General features: G+C 43.8%; 1 protein-coding gene across 1 annotated transcript in view; it reads left to right on the plus strand.

Moving 5' to 3' along the window:
- Nucleotides 1-4797: 4797 nt before the first annotated feature.
- Nucleotides 4798-12594, plus strand: part of DNAJC6 (DnaJ heat shock protein family (Hsp40) member C6) — a 150992-nt gene continuing 143195 nt past the window's right edge. Inside the window, exon 1 of the mRNA XM_040470511.1 lies at nucleotides 4798-4938. Within this exon, the coding sequence (XP_040326445.1) occupies nucleotides 4824-4938 (115 nt within the window). The 5' untranslated portion in view covers nucleotides 4798-4823. The remainder of the gene's footprint in view (nucleotides 4939-12594) is intronic.

Below are 12594 nucleotides of genomic sequence, written 5' to 3' on the forward strand. Positions count from 1 at the left end.
ACACACACACACACACACACACACACACACACACACACACACACACAGGAGAATCTTGTATTCCATTGACTTTGAGGACTGTCATTTTCATGTTTCTGGACTTAGCTTTGTAAACACAATGACAGGAATGGAATTCAAGGTTTCTTTTCTTTTTGTTTTTGTTCCTACACCCAGTGATCCAGTTGTACAAATAAGTGGGCTTGTTTTGCATTTTTGACATTTGAAAAGAAATTCCATGTTGCTAGTGCTCATTAACGTGCCTGAGGGCACTTGGGTGTTTCTACTTAGATCTTCCTTCAGGCTGCATTCTTTTCCCATGGACTCTAGGGACTGGGGAGAAGGCTCCCCACTGGATCTGCCTGGAGCAAGCTGTGACTGTGGGAGCCAGAGGCTTTTGGCCTTGTTTCAGCTCTGAGCTGGAAGAGTGCCATGAAATCACATGATGTTTGGACTAAAAGGGCAAGCCAAAGAATGTCTTTCTCATCCTGCCCTGGCCAGTGAAATCCAAGCAGTGAGCAAGTGGGCCCCAAGTTGCTGCTTCGGTCCACTGGACAGGCCAGCACAATGGAAGAAAAGATGAGTCTCTAAGACAGGCCCACTGGGGCTCCTGTCACTTGGCACAATTCCAAAACCAGTGAGTGAGAGTCAGGACATACAGGGAAGGATGGTGGCAGATCCCAGAAGGAAATTTTTAGATTATCTGATTAAGTCCCCTCCACTAAAGGGAGTGAGGGTGGTTGTGGTGATTAAAGAAGTATAAGCTAGGAGAAGGGACCAATAGTTTACAGATTATTGGGGTAATCAAGACTAGGTTCCAGGTGTCCTAACCCCAGGGCCAGGTAAGAGGACCTAGGAGCAAAGGGCAATCCTAGTCTAGGCTATGAGTTGGTGGCATGTGGCCACTATTCCTGAGTAGCACTGTTAATTAGATCACCTCTTCTGGGGCCTGTTTCTTTAGACTTTAGTCTGGATGCCATGGGGAGTGAAGGTTGGTGCAGAAGAAAAGACAGCTTGTTGCTGATAGAGAAGATACTCGCAGTTTCCATGCTCTTCCCGGTCTCTTCCACTTTCCCTTCCTTATTGTGTATCTTCCTGTTCTTCTGGATTAGCAAAAGAATAATATAGGACTGTCACATTAGTACTTTTTGAGTGTCATTTATCTAGACCACTAAGGGCCTCATACCAAACTGAAATGTTAATCTAGCCTTTCTTGACCGACCTGAGTCGCTGTGCTCCTGTGACCTTTCGAAGTCCTCCTGGAGACCTAGCAGATGGTCCCTGGCTTCCCACAGTGAGCCAGGGCTCATCATACAGTTGAGTGTAGCCATGAAGGCAATCTAGGTTGAATCCTGGCTCAACCTTTTTTTCAATATTGGAGCAAACTATACTAAATTGTAGATATGTAACTTTTTTAAAAAATTAAAATTTTATTTTAAAAATGATTATATGTTCACATGCAGTTGTAAAAACTAAAACAGAGATCCCACAATCACTTGTTTTTAATATAATGGTAACATTGTGCAAAACTCTAATCTAAAATCACAACCAGTATGTTGACACTGACACAGTCAAGGTTACAGTAACAGTTCCATCACCACAGAATTCCCTGTGCTGCCCTTTTATAGCCACAACTACCTCCCTCATTCCTTGCATCCACTATATATTCTCTATTTCTATAATTTCTCCATTTCAAGAATGTTCTATAAATGGAATCACACAGTATGCAAGCTTTTGGGATTGGTTTTTTTAAGTCAAGAAAATTCTCTGGAGATTTATATAGTTTGCTGCCTGTATCAGTAGTTTGTTACTTTTTATTCCTCAGTATCATTTTGTGGTCTGCAGGTACCACAACATGTTTAAACATTCACCCATTTAAGGACATCTGACTTGTTTCCAGTTTGGGGCTATTACGAACAGAACTTGTATGTACATTTGTGTATAGGGTTTTGAGTGAACATAAGTTTTCTTAATTTCTGAGATGGGTACCCAAAGAGTACAATTTCTGGTCTTACAGTAGTTGTTTGTTTAGTTTTGTAAGAAGCTGCTAAACTTTTCCAGAGTGTCTGTACCATTTTACATTCCTACTAGCAACGTATGACTAATCCAGCTTCTCCCTTTACATCCTTGCCAGCATTTGGTGTTGTCACTATATTTCCTTTGAGCCTTCCAATAGGTGTGTAGTGATATCTCGTTATGGCTTTAATTTGTATTTCCTTAATGGTTAATGATGCTGCGTATCTTTTCATGTGCTTATTTACTATCTGTATATCCTCTTTAGTGACATATCTGTTCATGTCTTTTGTGCATTTTCTAATTGGATTTTTTTAATGTTGAGTTTTGAGAATTCTTTATTTATTATAAATACGAGTCCTTTGTTGGATATGTAGTTTGCAAGTATTTTTGCCCAGTCTGTAGCCTGTCTTCTCTTCCTCTTAACAAAGTCATTCACAGACCAAAAGTACTTAATTTTGATAAGGCCCAATTTATTGATTTTTCCTCTTATGGATCACGCTTTTAGTAACAAGTCTAAGAACTCTTTGCTTAGCTCTAGATACTAGAAGATTTTATCCTACTTTGTTTTCCCAGAATTTTTATAGTTTTACATATCACATTTAAGCCTGCAACTCATTTGACTTGATTTTTGTATGAAATTTGAGGTTTAGTTTTGAGGTTCATTTTTTGCCAATGGATGTCCAGTTGTTCTAGCATCACTTGTAGAAAAAGCTATCTTTCCTCTATTGGGTTGCTTTCACACAATGTCAAAAATCACTTGGCATATTTATGTCTATGGGTTCATTTCTGGGTTCTTTATTCTGTTTCATTGATTTATGTGTCTATCCCTCTGACAACACCGCACTGTTTTGATAACTATAGTTTTATTGTAGGCCTTAATATCAGGTAGAGTAATTCTTACCGCTTTATTTTCTTTTTCTGTGGAACTTACAAAATATACCCACGTATCTTTCCAGATTCACCTATTATTTACATTTTGCTGCATTTCCTTATTACTTGCCCCCCTACAAACACACACAAATGTGTGTATCATATATATATGATACTTTTTTCCCCTAAACCATTTAAAGCTAAGTTGAATGCATCATGACCCTTTATTCCTAAATACCTTAATGTGTATTTAGGGATATTTTCTCACATAACCACAGTGTACTTATCAACTCCAATCAATTTCTCATTGGTAAACACTTTATCTACTCTGCTATCAATATTTCGATTTTTTTTGAAAGTTGGCCCAGATGATAAAAGCCTCCAGTACTTGGTGTGGTCTAGGGCCAGGTATTTTTGTTGCCAGGTCTCCTCTTTTAACCTAGAACATCTCCACAGCCTTTGTTCATCTTTTAAGATGTTGGAAGAATACTGTACCACCTCCATTCCCACTTTTTATTTTAATGTTTATTTATTTTTGAGAGAGAGTGAATAGGGGAGGGGCAGAGAGGGGGGCAGAGGATATGAAGCGGGCTCTGCACTGACAGTAGAGGATGGATGCGGGGCTCGAACTCATGAACCCTGAGATCATGACCTGAGCCAAAGTCGGACGCTGAAGGAACAAATGAACTGTGCCATCCAGGGGCCCCTACCGTTCCCACTTTTAAAGTACAGTCCTCATTTGGAGTTTACCTTAGATTTCCCTATGATTAGATTCAGGTTGTGCATTTGTGGCCAAAATATTACAAAACTGATGTGCCTTTCTCTAGTGTAACACATCTGGAGGCATTTACATTTTATCTGCCTCCTTTGGTGATTTTAATTTTGATCACCTGGTGAAGTTGTGTATGCTATTTGGGCCTTGAAAAATGGCAGTTTCATGATTCAACAGGCATACAACTTTTATTAAGGCTTTATATGTGTAACCTGTCCTCTCTGATGCTGTTTGTTTTATGTAAAGTGTGGATATTAATAATTTCTCTCCCCCTGAGTATCTTTGGGAGAGTTAAATAAGGTAATGTATGTAAAATCTGGCACATAAAAACCACCCCATAAATATTAGTTATTCTTACTGCAGCCAGGCAAGCGTTAAGGGATCTTGATTTGGAGCTTCCTCCCAGACACTTCCAATTACAAGTAAAATAGAGACAGAGACAAAGTAGTGTGGGGCAGGGGGTCTCTGCTCTGCCATTTTGGGTTCCTCAATTGTAAAATGGGAAAATGCCTCCCACCCCACAGGATGCTGTGAGGTTTAATAGCATGTATGTAAAAGTGCCAAAAGTGACATAGAATGGGTTCTCAAAAAATCATGAGCTGTTGTAAGAGGAAAGTAGGAACATCTGTTAGATTTAAAAAATACATATTTTTTAAATACAATGTAGGATCATTCTGAGGCAACAGGAAGGTATGAAAAAATACAGCTAGAGCCCAGAACTTGGGAAACGTCACCATTTACCTCTGGGCAGACGACTTATAACCTCCGCGAGCTTCAATTTGATCATTTGCAATTTGGGGATAAAATCAGCGCACCTCCCCGGGGGTTCCGGTGTTAAGCAATGATGCCTCGCGGGACCTGGCACTCCATCGACGTCTCTTGAATGAAGGACGGGGAACTAAAGCGTTCACCTGCAAAGCCGCCGGGCACTCCGGGCTTCCCTGGGGGGCGTCTCGAAGCAGCGTCCGCGCGTCGGGCCGCCGCACCCCGCAGGCTGGGCGCAAGGCGCCGCCCCCCCCCCATCCCCACCCCGGCCGCAAGCTCCTCCCCCGGAGGCCGCGTCCACCCCGGCGACCGCCCGGCACCTGCAGAAGCGCGGCGGCGGGGGCAGCGCTAGGCCACCCTTGGGCGGCGGCGGCGGCAGCGGGGGAGGGGCGCGGGCGCACAGATGGGAGCAACTGAGAAGGGCGGCAAGAAGAGCCGGAGGCTGTTTTCTTCGCTGCGGCCGTGGAAGGCGACCCGGCGGCTGTGGAGGACGCGCTCGGCTCCCAAGGCGGCGCAGGGTGAGTGTGGTCCTGCCGGGGGACCTGTTACCGCGCGCGGCCGGCGCGGCCTCGACTGCAGGGGGGCCGCGGTGGCTCCCGCAGCCGTAGGCGGCGGCTCGCGCCCACCTCTCCGCCCCTGGGACCTGAGGACCGGGGCGGCGCGGCCAGGATGACCCTCGGCCCCTGTGACAAGACCACCCCCCGCCCCCAGCTTTCCCGGGGCTGCTATTCGAAGTGCGGGGGCCGGTCTGGCACTGTCCCCTCTCTCCCTCCACCCCTTGGCCCCTTAGGCATCTGTTGTTGGGCCGGGTGGTTGCAGCTTGTTTCCCGCAGAAGCCCCTGTGTGTGCGTTTGACCCTGGACAGAAGGAATTCAGGGTGCCTTGGAGACACGGTTTACTCAGGTTTGTGTCTCGCCCGACACCTGGCCGGGTGCCTGCAATGCAGTAGCCTTTTGGGGGAATGAATCCGGACCCAAGGCTACCTTCAAGGTCTACTCCATCTAGACCCACCCCCTTTCCAACCTGTCTGCGGTGATTCCCTGTTACCGCCTGAGCTCTACTCCTAAGAAACTACTTCCCAAACGCATTTCCACCCTGTCCCCACGAGGGCCTTAACTCACATTTATTCAATCACCGATGCACTCCATTCATTGTGGCCACAGTTTTTATTGCGCTCTTGCCGTGTGCCAGGGCCTGGAATGAACAAGGTAGGCAAGGCCCAGCTCTTGGCACTACTTCTAGAGGGGGAAACAGACATGACACACATAAAACGGCTTAACATCCCCATTACCAATTGCTGTGTGTGCTGGGAAGGAATCCCACAGTCTGCTGGGAGAGGGAAAAAGGCAGAGGTGCCCTGGCTTGCACAGCCGAAGGATGGACAGGGAAGACCTCTCTGAGGCAACATGATTTAAGCGGAGACCTGAAGACTGAGTAGGAGTTACTCCAGCATGGAGCCTGGGGAGAGTGTTCCTGCCAGAGAGAAATACAAGTGGGAACATTCCCATTGTGTCTGAGCCTAGCAAGGGGAAGGTGAGGGAGGCAGGACCTGGATCAGGATCTGGGTAGGACATGAGGAGGAGCTTGGTTTTTCTTTCTAAAGTGAGCCGGGAAGCTACTGAAGTGTTCTAAGCCGGGACATGACTTGATCTGCTAGCTCGCTGCCTTGTGCGTATTTGTAATGGCCATCCATTCCTTATTCTCTCAGCCCGCCTGTCCATCAGGGGTGCACAAATGCCATTTTCTCTGTGAAGGCCTTCCTCAGGTTTCTGCCACCTGTAACCTCTTCTTTTAGTATGTCCTCACCTCTACGGAATCTGTCACTGTTCATCTGGTATTTTAGATTCCACGTGGGCAGGCTCTCATCTACTTCATCTTTATATCCCCTACCAGGCTAAGTCCGGGCTTGGTACCTTCTAGATACCTGTTTGCTAGTATGTGTGTGAGTGTGTGTGTGTGTGTGTGTGTGAGTGTGTGTGGGGGGAGGTGGGGGTGGGGTAGGTTCTGTCTTGTTCTTTCTGTTTCCATCATCTGAGGATTCTTTTTCTGAGAGACTGACATGTCTTGATTTCTAAAATGGCCGACCTGACCCAGGGCAGAAACTACATTGCACCAGGGCCCTGTCATAGATACAGTGGTCACCCCACCCATCTCCACTGCAGGATTGTTTTGAAGATTAAATGAATTGATGAGCTGAATGTGTTAATCATTGTAAAGTGCTGGCACACAGTAAACATTCTGAAACTAAATTGGTTGAAGAGCAAGAATTGTCTTTTAAATATTTATTTATTGCATTAGAAAACAAGCTTTTCTGTTGTCGGTCGTTAGAGCAACATTGGCTTGGTATGGTCATCTTGCTGGCTTTCAAAGAATGGGTTATTACTTTTAGTCAATGCACAATTAAATTCCTTCCACACTGCCATTGAACTGTTGTTGAAACTTCATAGGCCTGAAGGCTGACCACCCCTTTTCTTTAGTTTGCCTGAGGAGTCAAAGTGAAGGGTCATTGCAACAAGTATTCCTTGAGTGATAATTATATGCAGAGTGTAATTCCAGGTGTTGTGTGAACGTTTATGAAAGAGGACTAAATGGACATTCCCACTGTAGTAAAATGGATTAGAATAAGTTTTCTAGTTCTATAGTTTTTTTTTTTTAATGTTTATTTTTCTGAGAGAGCACCAGCAGGGGAGGGGCAGAGAGAGAGCGGGACAGAGGATCCCAGGTGCGCTCCACACTGACAGCAGAGAATCCCTACAGGGCTCAAGCTCACTAACCCAACTGTGAGATCATGACCTGAGCCCAAGTTGGTGCTCAACCGACTGAGCCACCCAGGTGCCCCTCTAGTTCTATGGTTTTTAAAGCCAGGTCTATACTGTGTACATAGCTGTCCTGTTCTCTCTTCTCTGTTTCTGTCCTAGAGTTCACCCATGGCTTTTTGGGGCTCATTGCCATGCCATACCTCTTTTTTCTTAAGTAAGATCTGGGTTGATCACTATATTTCTCTATTTCCCCCTCTCCTCTACAACCATTGTAATGTCTTACATTATATACTTTACAGCTTATAGAATAGGTCAACTATAAGATCTTGTTTCATTTTGACAGCACCCTGGAAGGAGGGAGGGCAGATGGTGTTTATTTCCCCCATTTTATAGATGAGAAGGTGAACCAAGAGACAGTGACTTGCGGGAGGCCATATGGCTAGTGAGTGGCAGAGTCAGGCCTGACTGCCCATACATTCTTTCTGCCACATCTCCCTCCACGAAAATGCAGAGAAGTAAAATCAATAAATATCCTACAATGAAAGAAATCCATATCCCAGTTTTATTTGATATCTTTTTTAAAGGTGGTCTGAATTTCTCATAATGATGGGGCATCATTTCATAATTGATAGCCACCAATTTGGGCATCTAGAATCATATACTTTGGTGCCAGACTCTGATTTGAATCTGCCATCAGTAAGTGGCGCAGTAATAAGCCGTATGATCTTGGGCAAGGTGCTAAATCTTTCCAAAACTCAGTCATGTATCACATATGTAAATAAAAGAGATGATATAAACATAAACAAAAGAGAGATGGTAATTCCTATGTCATAAGTTATGGTGATGATCAAATGAGTTAATGTATATAAAGTGCCTGGGATACAGCTCACAAGGTGGTAGTTATTATTTTTATTAATATTAGTTCAAATAGTCTACCATACAATCACATCCCAATGATGGTTAGTCACGAGGCTGGAGAGCTCAGTAACCTGTGGGAATAAAACATGGCCAGAAGCTCGTTAGGGGCAGCTGTTCCTTCTGTACTAACCAGGAGGTCTTCCACATGACCCTTTTTTATTCCACCAGGGCTGCAAGTGAGAAGAGTTTAGCTTTGGGGGACTCTTGGCATCTTTTCAGCCTAACACTGTGTCCTGAATGCAGCAGATATTCAATAAATTGTGTTTTTAATGAAAAGATCCTTTCGGATATGGAGGTACATCCAAAGAGAATGCACCTGAAATTTACCATATGATCATTTGTGACTGTAAGTAGGATAAATACCTAGAAGGACAATTACTGGGTTAGAAGTATATCCTTTTTTAATTTGGAAAGATAGCTGATCTCCATACATGTGCTAATCTTGTTCCTACCAGGAGTGTGTACGATTCTTGATTCCTTACATCCTGTCAGACTTTTTAATGCTTGCCCATTTCATGAATGTGAAATGGTACTGCACTGTTGTTTTACATTAAATTTCCTTGACAAATAATGAAGTGAAGATCTTTTCACATGAATATTGGCTATGTGTGAATAAGGCCTATTCATCTCTTTTCCCATTTTTTTTTGTTAAAAAGTTTTTTTTAATGTTTATTTATTTTTGAGAGAGAGACACACACCAAGCATGAGCAGGGTAGGGGCAAAGAGAGGGAGACACAGAATCTGAAGCAGGCTCCAGGCTTTGAGCTGTCAGCACAGAGCCCAACGCAGGGCTCGAACTCATGGACTTTGAGATCATGACCTGAGCCGAAGTCGGATGCTTAAGACACCCTGGCACCCCTCCCATTTTTTTTTTTAATTTGATGGTTTGTCTTTTTCTTATTCACTTACAGTTCTTTAAATACTTTGGATACTGGTGCACCTGGGTGGCTGAGTCGGTTAGGCATTTGACTCTTGGTTTCAGCTCAGATCACAATCTTATGGTTTGTGAGTTCGAGCCCCAGGTCAGGCTCTGTGCTGATAGTACAGAACCTGCTTGGGATTCTCCCTCTTTCTCTCCTCCCCACTCCCCACACTCTCTCTCAAAATAAATAAATAAACATTAAAAAAATAAGTAAATACTCTGGATATTAATCATTTGTTGGCTTATATGTCCAAACAACTTTAAAAAATATACCTAAGCATTCAAGCTTTTACTAATGGGAATATGGAGAAGCTGTTTCCAATGGAAATTAACCCTCCAAATGCTTCCAGCCTTTCTAAAAGAACTACATTTTAGGCAAATCTCAAAACTTTTAGGTTACAGAGAAGGAAGTGAATAGTTGGTGAAAGTGTTTTTTAAGAAGTAGACCTTGAAATAATGGAAGAAAACTGGCTCTGAGTTTCTCCCACCAGAAATTACCTCCCCCCAAGCCTTGGTGGGGCAAAGAGCCCTTTCCTGAGCTGCAGTCTTCCCCAGGAAAGACAGAGATTGGAACTATAGCCAGTCTCTGTCAGCATATGTGCTTTCCAGGACAAGTTACTTGGAGAGGAGGACAGGTGATCTTCAGTTAAGTTCCTCACTGCCATTTTCTAGCCATATGTCCCTAAAAAAGTCACATTGAGTGGAGATAATGATTACTACCTAGGGATATTGGAAAGATCAAATGGGATCATAAATAGGAAAGGTCTATGTAAACATGAGGATATTTGCTAGGCTCTGTGAAGTAATCAACACTGTGACAGAGTGGAAAAGACTCACTGACCTGTGATCTTTAGGCTCTCTTTCTCCCCCTAGCATCTCTTCTGCATACAGGTGCATGATTGTTGAACAGTGGTTATCCAAGCGTGGCCTCCAGAGTAGCAGCATCAACATCTCCTGGAACTTGTTAAAAATGCAAATTGTTGGCTCCCACCTCAGAGCTACCAAATGAGAAACCAGAAGCAGGGTCTAGCAATATGTTTTAAAGTTGTTTTTTTTAAGTTTATTCATTTTTGAGAGACAGAGTGCAAGCAGGAGGTGGGTTGGAGAGAGACGGAAACACAAAATCTGAAGCAGGCTCCAGGCTCTGAGCTGTGAGCACAGAGCCTGACCAGGGGCTTGAACTCACAAGCTGTGAGATCATGACCTGAGCTGAAGTGGGACGCTTAACCAACTGAGCCACCCAGGCGCCCCTAGAGATCTGTTTTAACAAGGCTTGCAGTAATTTTGATGTATGCTAAAGTTTGAGAAACTCTGGCCCAGTGGGATCTGCAAAGGCTTTAAAGTCAGCAAATGTGGGTTCTAAATGTTAACTATCCCATTTGCCACGAGTAACTTCCAGCATGAGCAAGTTACTGGGCTTCTCTTGGGCTTGCAAACTCTCATCCATAAAAGGAAGATGGTATCACCTCCCTCACAACGTTGTTTTGAGAAAAAAGTATCCTAGCTGCACTTCTTTTTAGTTATGTATCCTTTGGCAAGTCACTTTTCATTTCTGCCTCACTTTTTTCTCCTCTAAAAAAGATGGAACGGCAAGTGTTAACACAACTGCACTGCTTGCTGTGTGCCAGCCACTGTTCAAAACCTGTGCATATTTTTATGTTATTTAATTTTGATGGTAACCTTGTTTTACCACCTCTGTTTTACGGATGAGAAAATTGAAGCACAGAGAGGCTAAGTAACGTTTCCAAAGTTATGCACTGGGATGCAAAGCCAGGCAGTGTTCTGTGAAAGTCTTTGCTTTAAACACAATGCTTGGCAAATAAATTCCCAATAAATGTACGAAGATGATGTTAAGAAGAGTGCTTGGGACAGAGCTGGTGTTCCAAGTAGCAATTCCTTCTTCGTTGTCTTGTAGCTTGGCTTCATGCGATCCTACCTACCTTTTCTTACAGTCATGCTGCCCTCCTCTGTGGTGACCCTCATCACAAACCTTCCTCCACCCCCAGTCAGCAATTTTTCTCTCTCTGTTTCACCTCCTTTATGGCCAGACAGATGCTCTGAGCAAACCATACAGGGGCTTGGCTGGATGGAGGAAGATTGAATGTGGCAGTGCCTGCCATCACCACCTCAGCATGTTTTGGGAATGGATGACTAAGCTAGAAGAGGGTCGAGGCAAGTCATTGAAAGGTCATTAGGTCTGCCTAATTTGGAACATAAGCTTCAAGTCTCTTTTGCTCTCAAATTTCCAAGAGAACGTAAAAGATCTTTTTTGCTCAGTTTTTCGTCAGAGTAAAATTTCCAGCTAGGAAGTTGAACCCACAATATTAACAGCCACATTTTCTCTTTTGCTTTTGTTTGAAAGGGACAATAAAAAGCCTTATTCTTGTTCAGTTCAGGGTTTCACTCATTGTTCCTGAAAATTCCATTTAGTCTTGCTCTCAAGATGGCCTCCCTTACTGGGCATGAGTCACTGGTCTGGTGACTCAGAAGTGGCATCAACCAAGACAAGGCCTGTGCAGAGCTGTGAAAGGACTTGGTGGCCAGTGGAGCCTGTCTGAGCTTTCGCTAAATCCAGTTATTGAGATAGGGGATCGTTTCCATTAATGGTTGTTTACAGTGCTCCTTGGTACCAGCTTATTTAAAGTGTGGGGTCTGTCAGAGACATTGCTTTATTTTGGAAAGCTCCAAGGCTTGAGCCCATTCTTGTCTGGGTGGGACCTTGGGGTTTACTGTGGGGTAGGACAAGACTTCTGAGAATTCACCTGACCCTGCTTGGACTGGCCCCAGAATCAGAGGTCTAAGGCTTCTATAAATATTGTAGCAGGAGGGGAAAATAAAGGCTCAAAAAGAGCCTTTGAAAAGGACTTTGAACCTCTTTCCACTTAATTTTCTTTTAATTCAATTAAGGATGGATAGAGAGATGAACCATGCAATGCTTCCAACTTTTTTGTATGTTTGAAACTTTAAAAAAATTTTTTTAATGTTTATTTATTTTTGAGACAGAGAGAGACAGAGTGTGAGTGAGAGAGGGGCAGAGAGAGATGGAGACACAGAATCTGAAGCAGGCTCCAGGCTCCCAGCTGTCAGCACAGAGCTGGATGCAGGGCTTGAACCCACAAACCGTGAGATCATGACCTGAGCCCAAGTCAGACGCTTAACTGACTGAGGCACCCAGGTGTCCCTGAAACTTTTCAAAATTCAATATTGGGTAAAATGTTGGGTACCCTAGAAATGACCACACTCTTGGAAAACATTGCTTCCTTTGCAATGTTGGAAAACATTGCAGCCCTTTTGTCACTTCCTTGTGTTTTTTCCTGGGAAGCCTACTTGATTAAAGCTCACCCCCTGGAGGGAACAAAGGCCTTTATGCCAAGGCCTTTATATTCTTTCTGATGTGTAACTCTCACAGTAGCCGTACAAGCTAGTTATTATTTTCTGCATCAGGCGCAGAGGGGTAAATTTGACCCAGGTCACAAGGTAGTAATATTAGTCTAATGGCATTTATGGAGCCCTCACTTTATGTGTCAGGCTCTGTGCCATGTACTTTATATATATATATATATATATATATATAT

This window comes from Herpailurus yagouaroundi, unplaced genomic scaffold (genome assembly GCF_014898765.1).
Source record: "Herpailurus yagouaroundi ecotype Mexico unplaced genomic scaffold, PumYag 77, whole genome shotgun sequence".
Classification (NCBI taxonomy): Eukaryota; Metazoa; Chordata; class Mammalia; order Carnivora; family Felidae; genus Herpailurus; species Herpailurus yagouaroundi.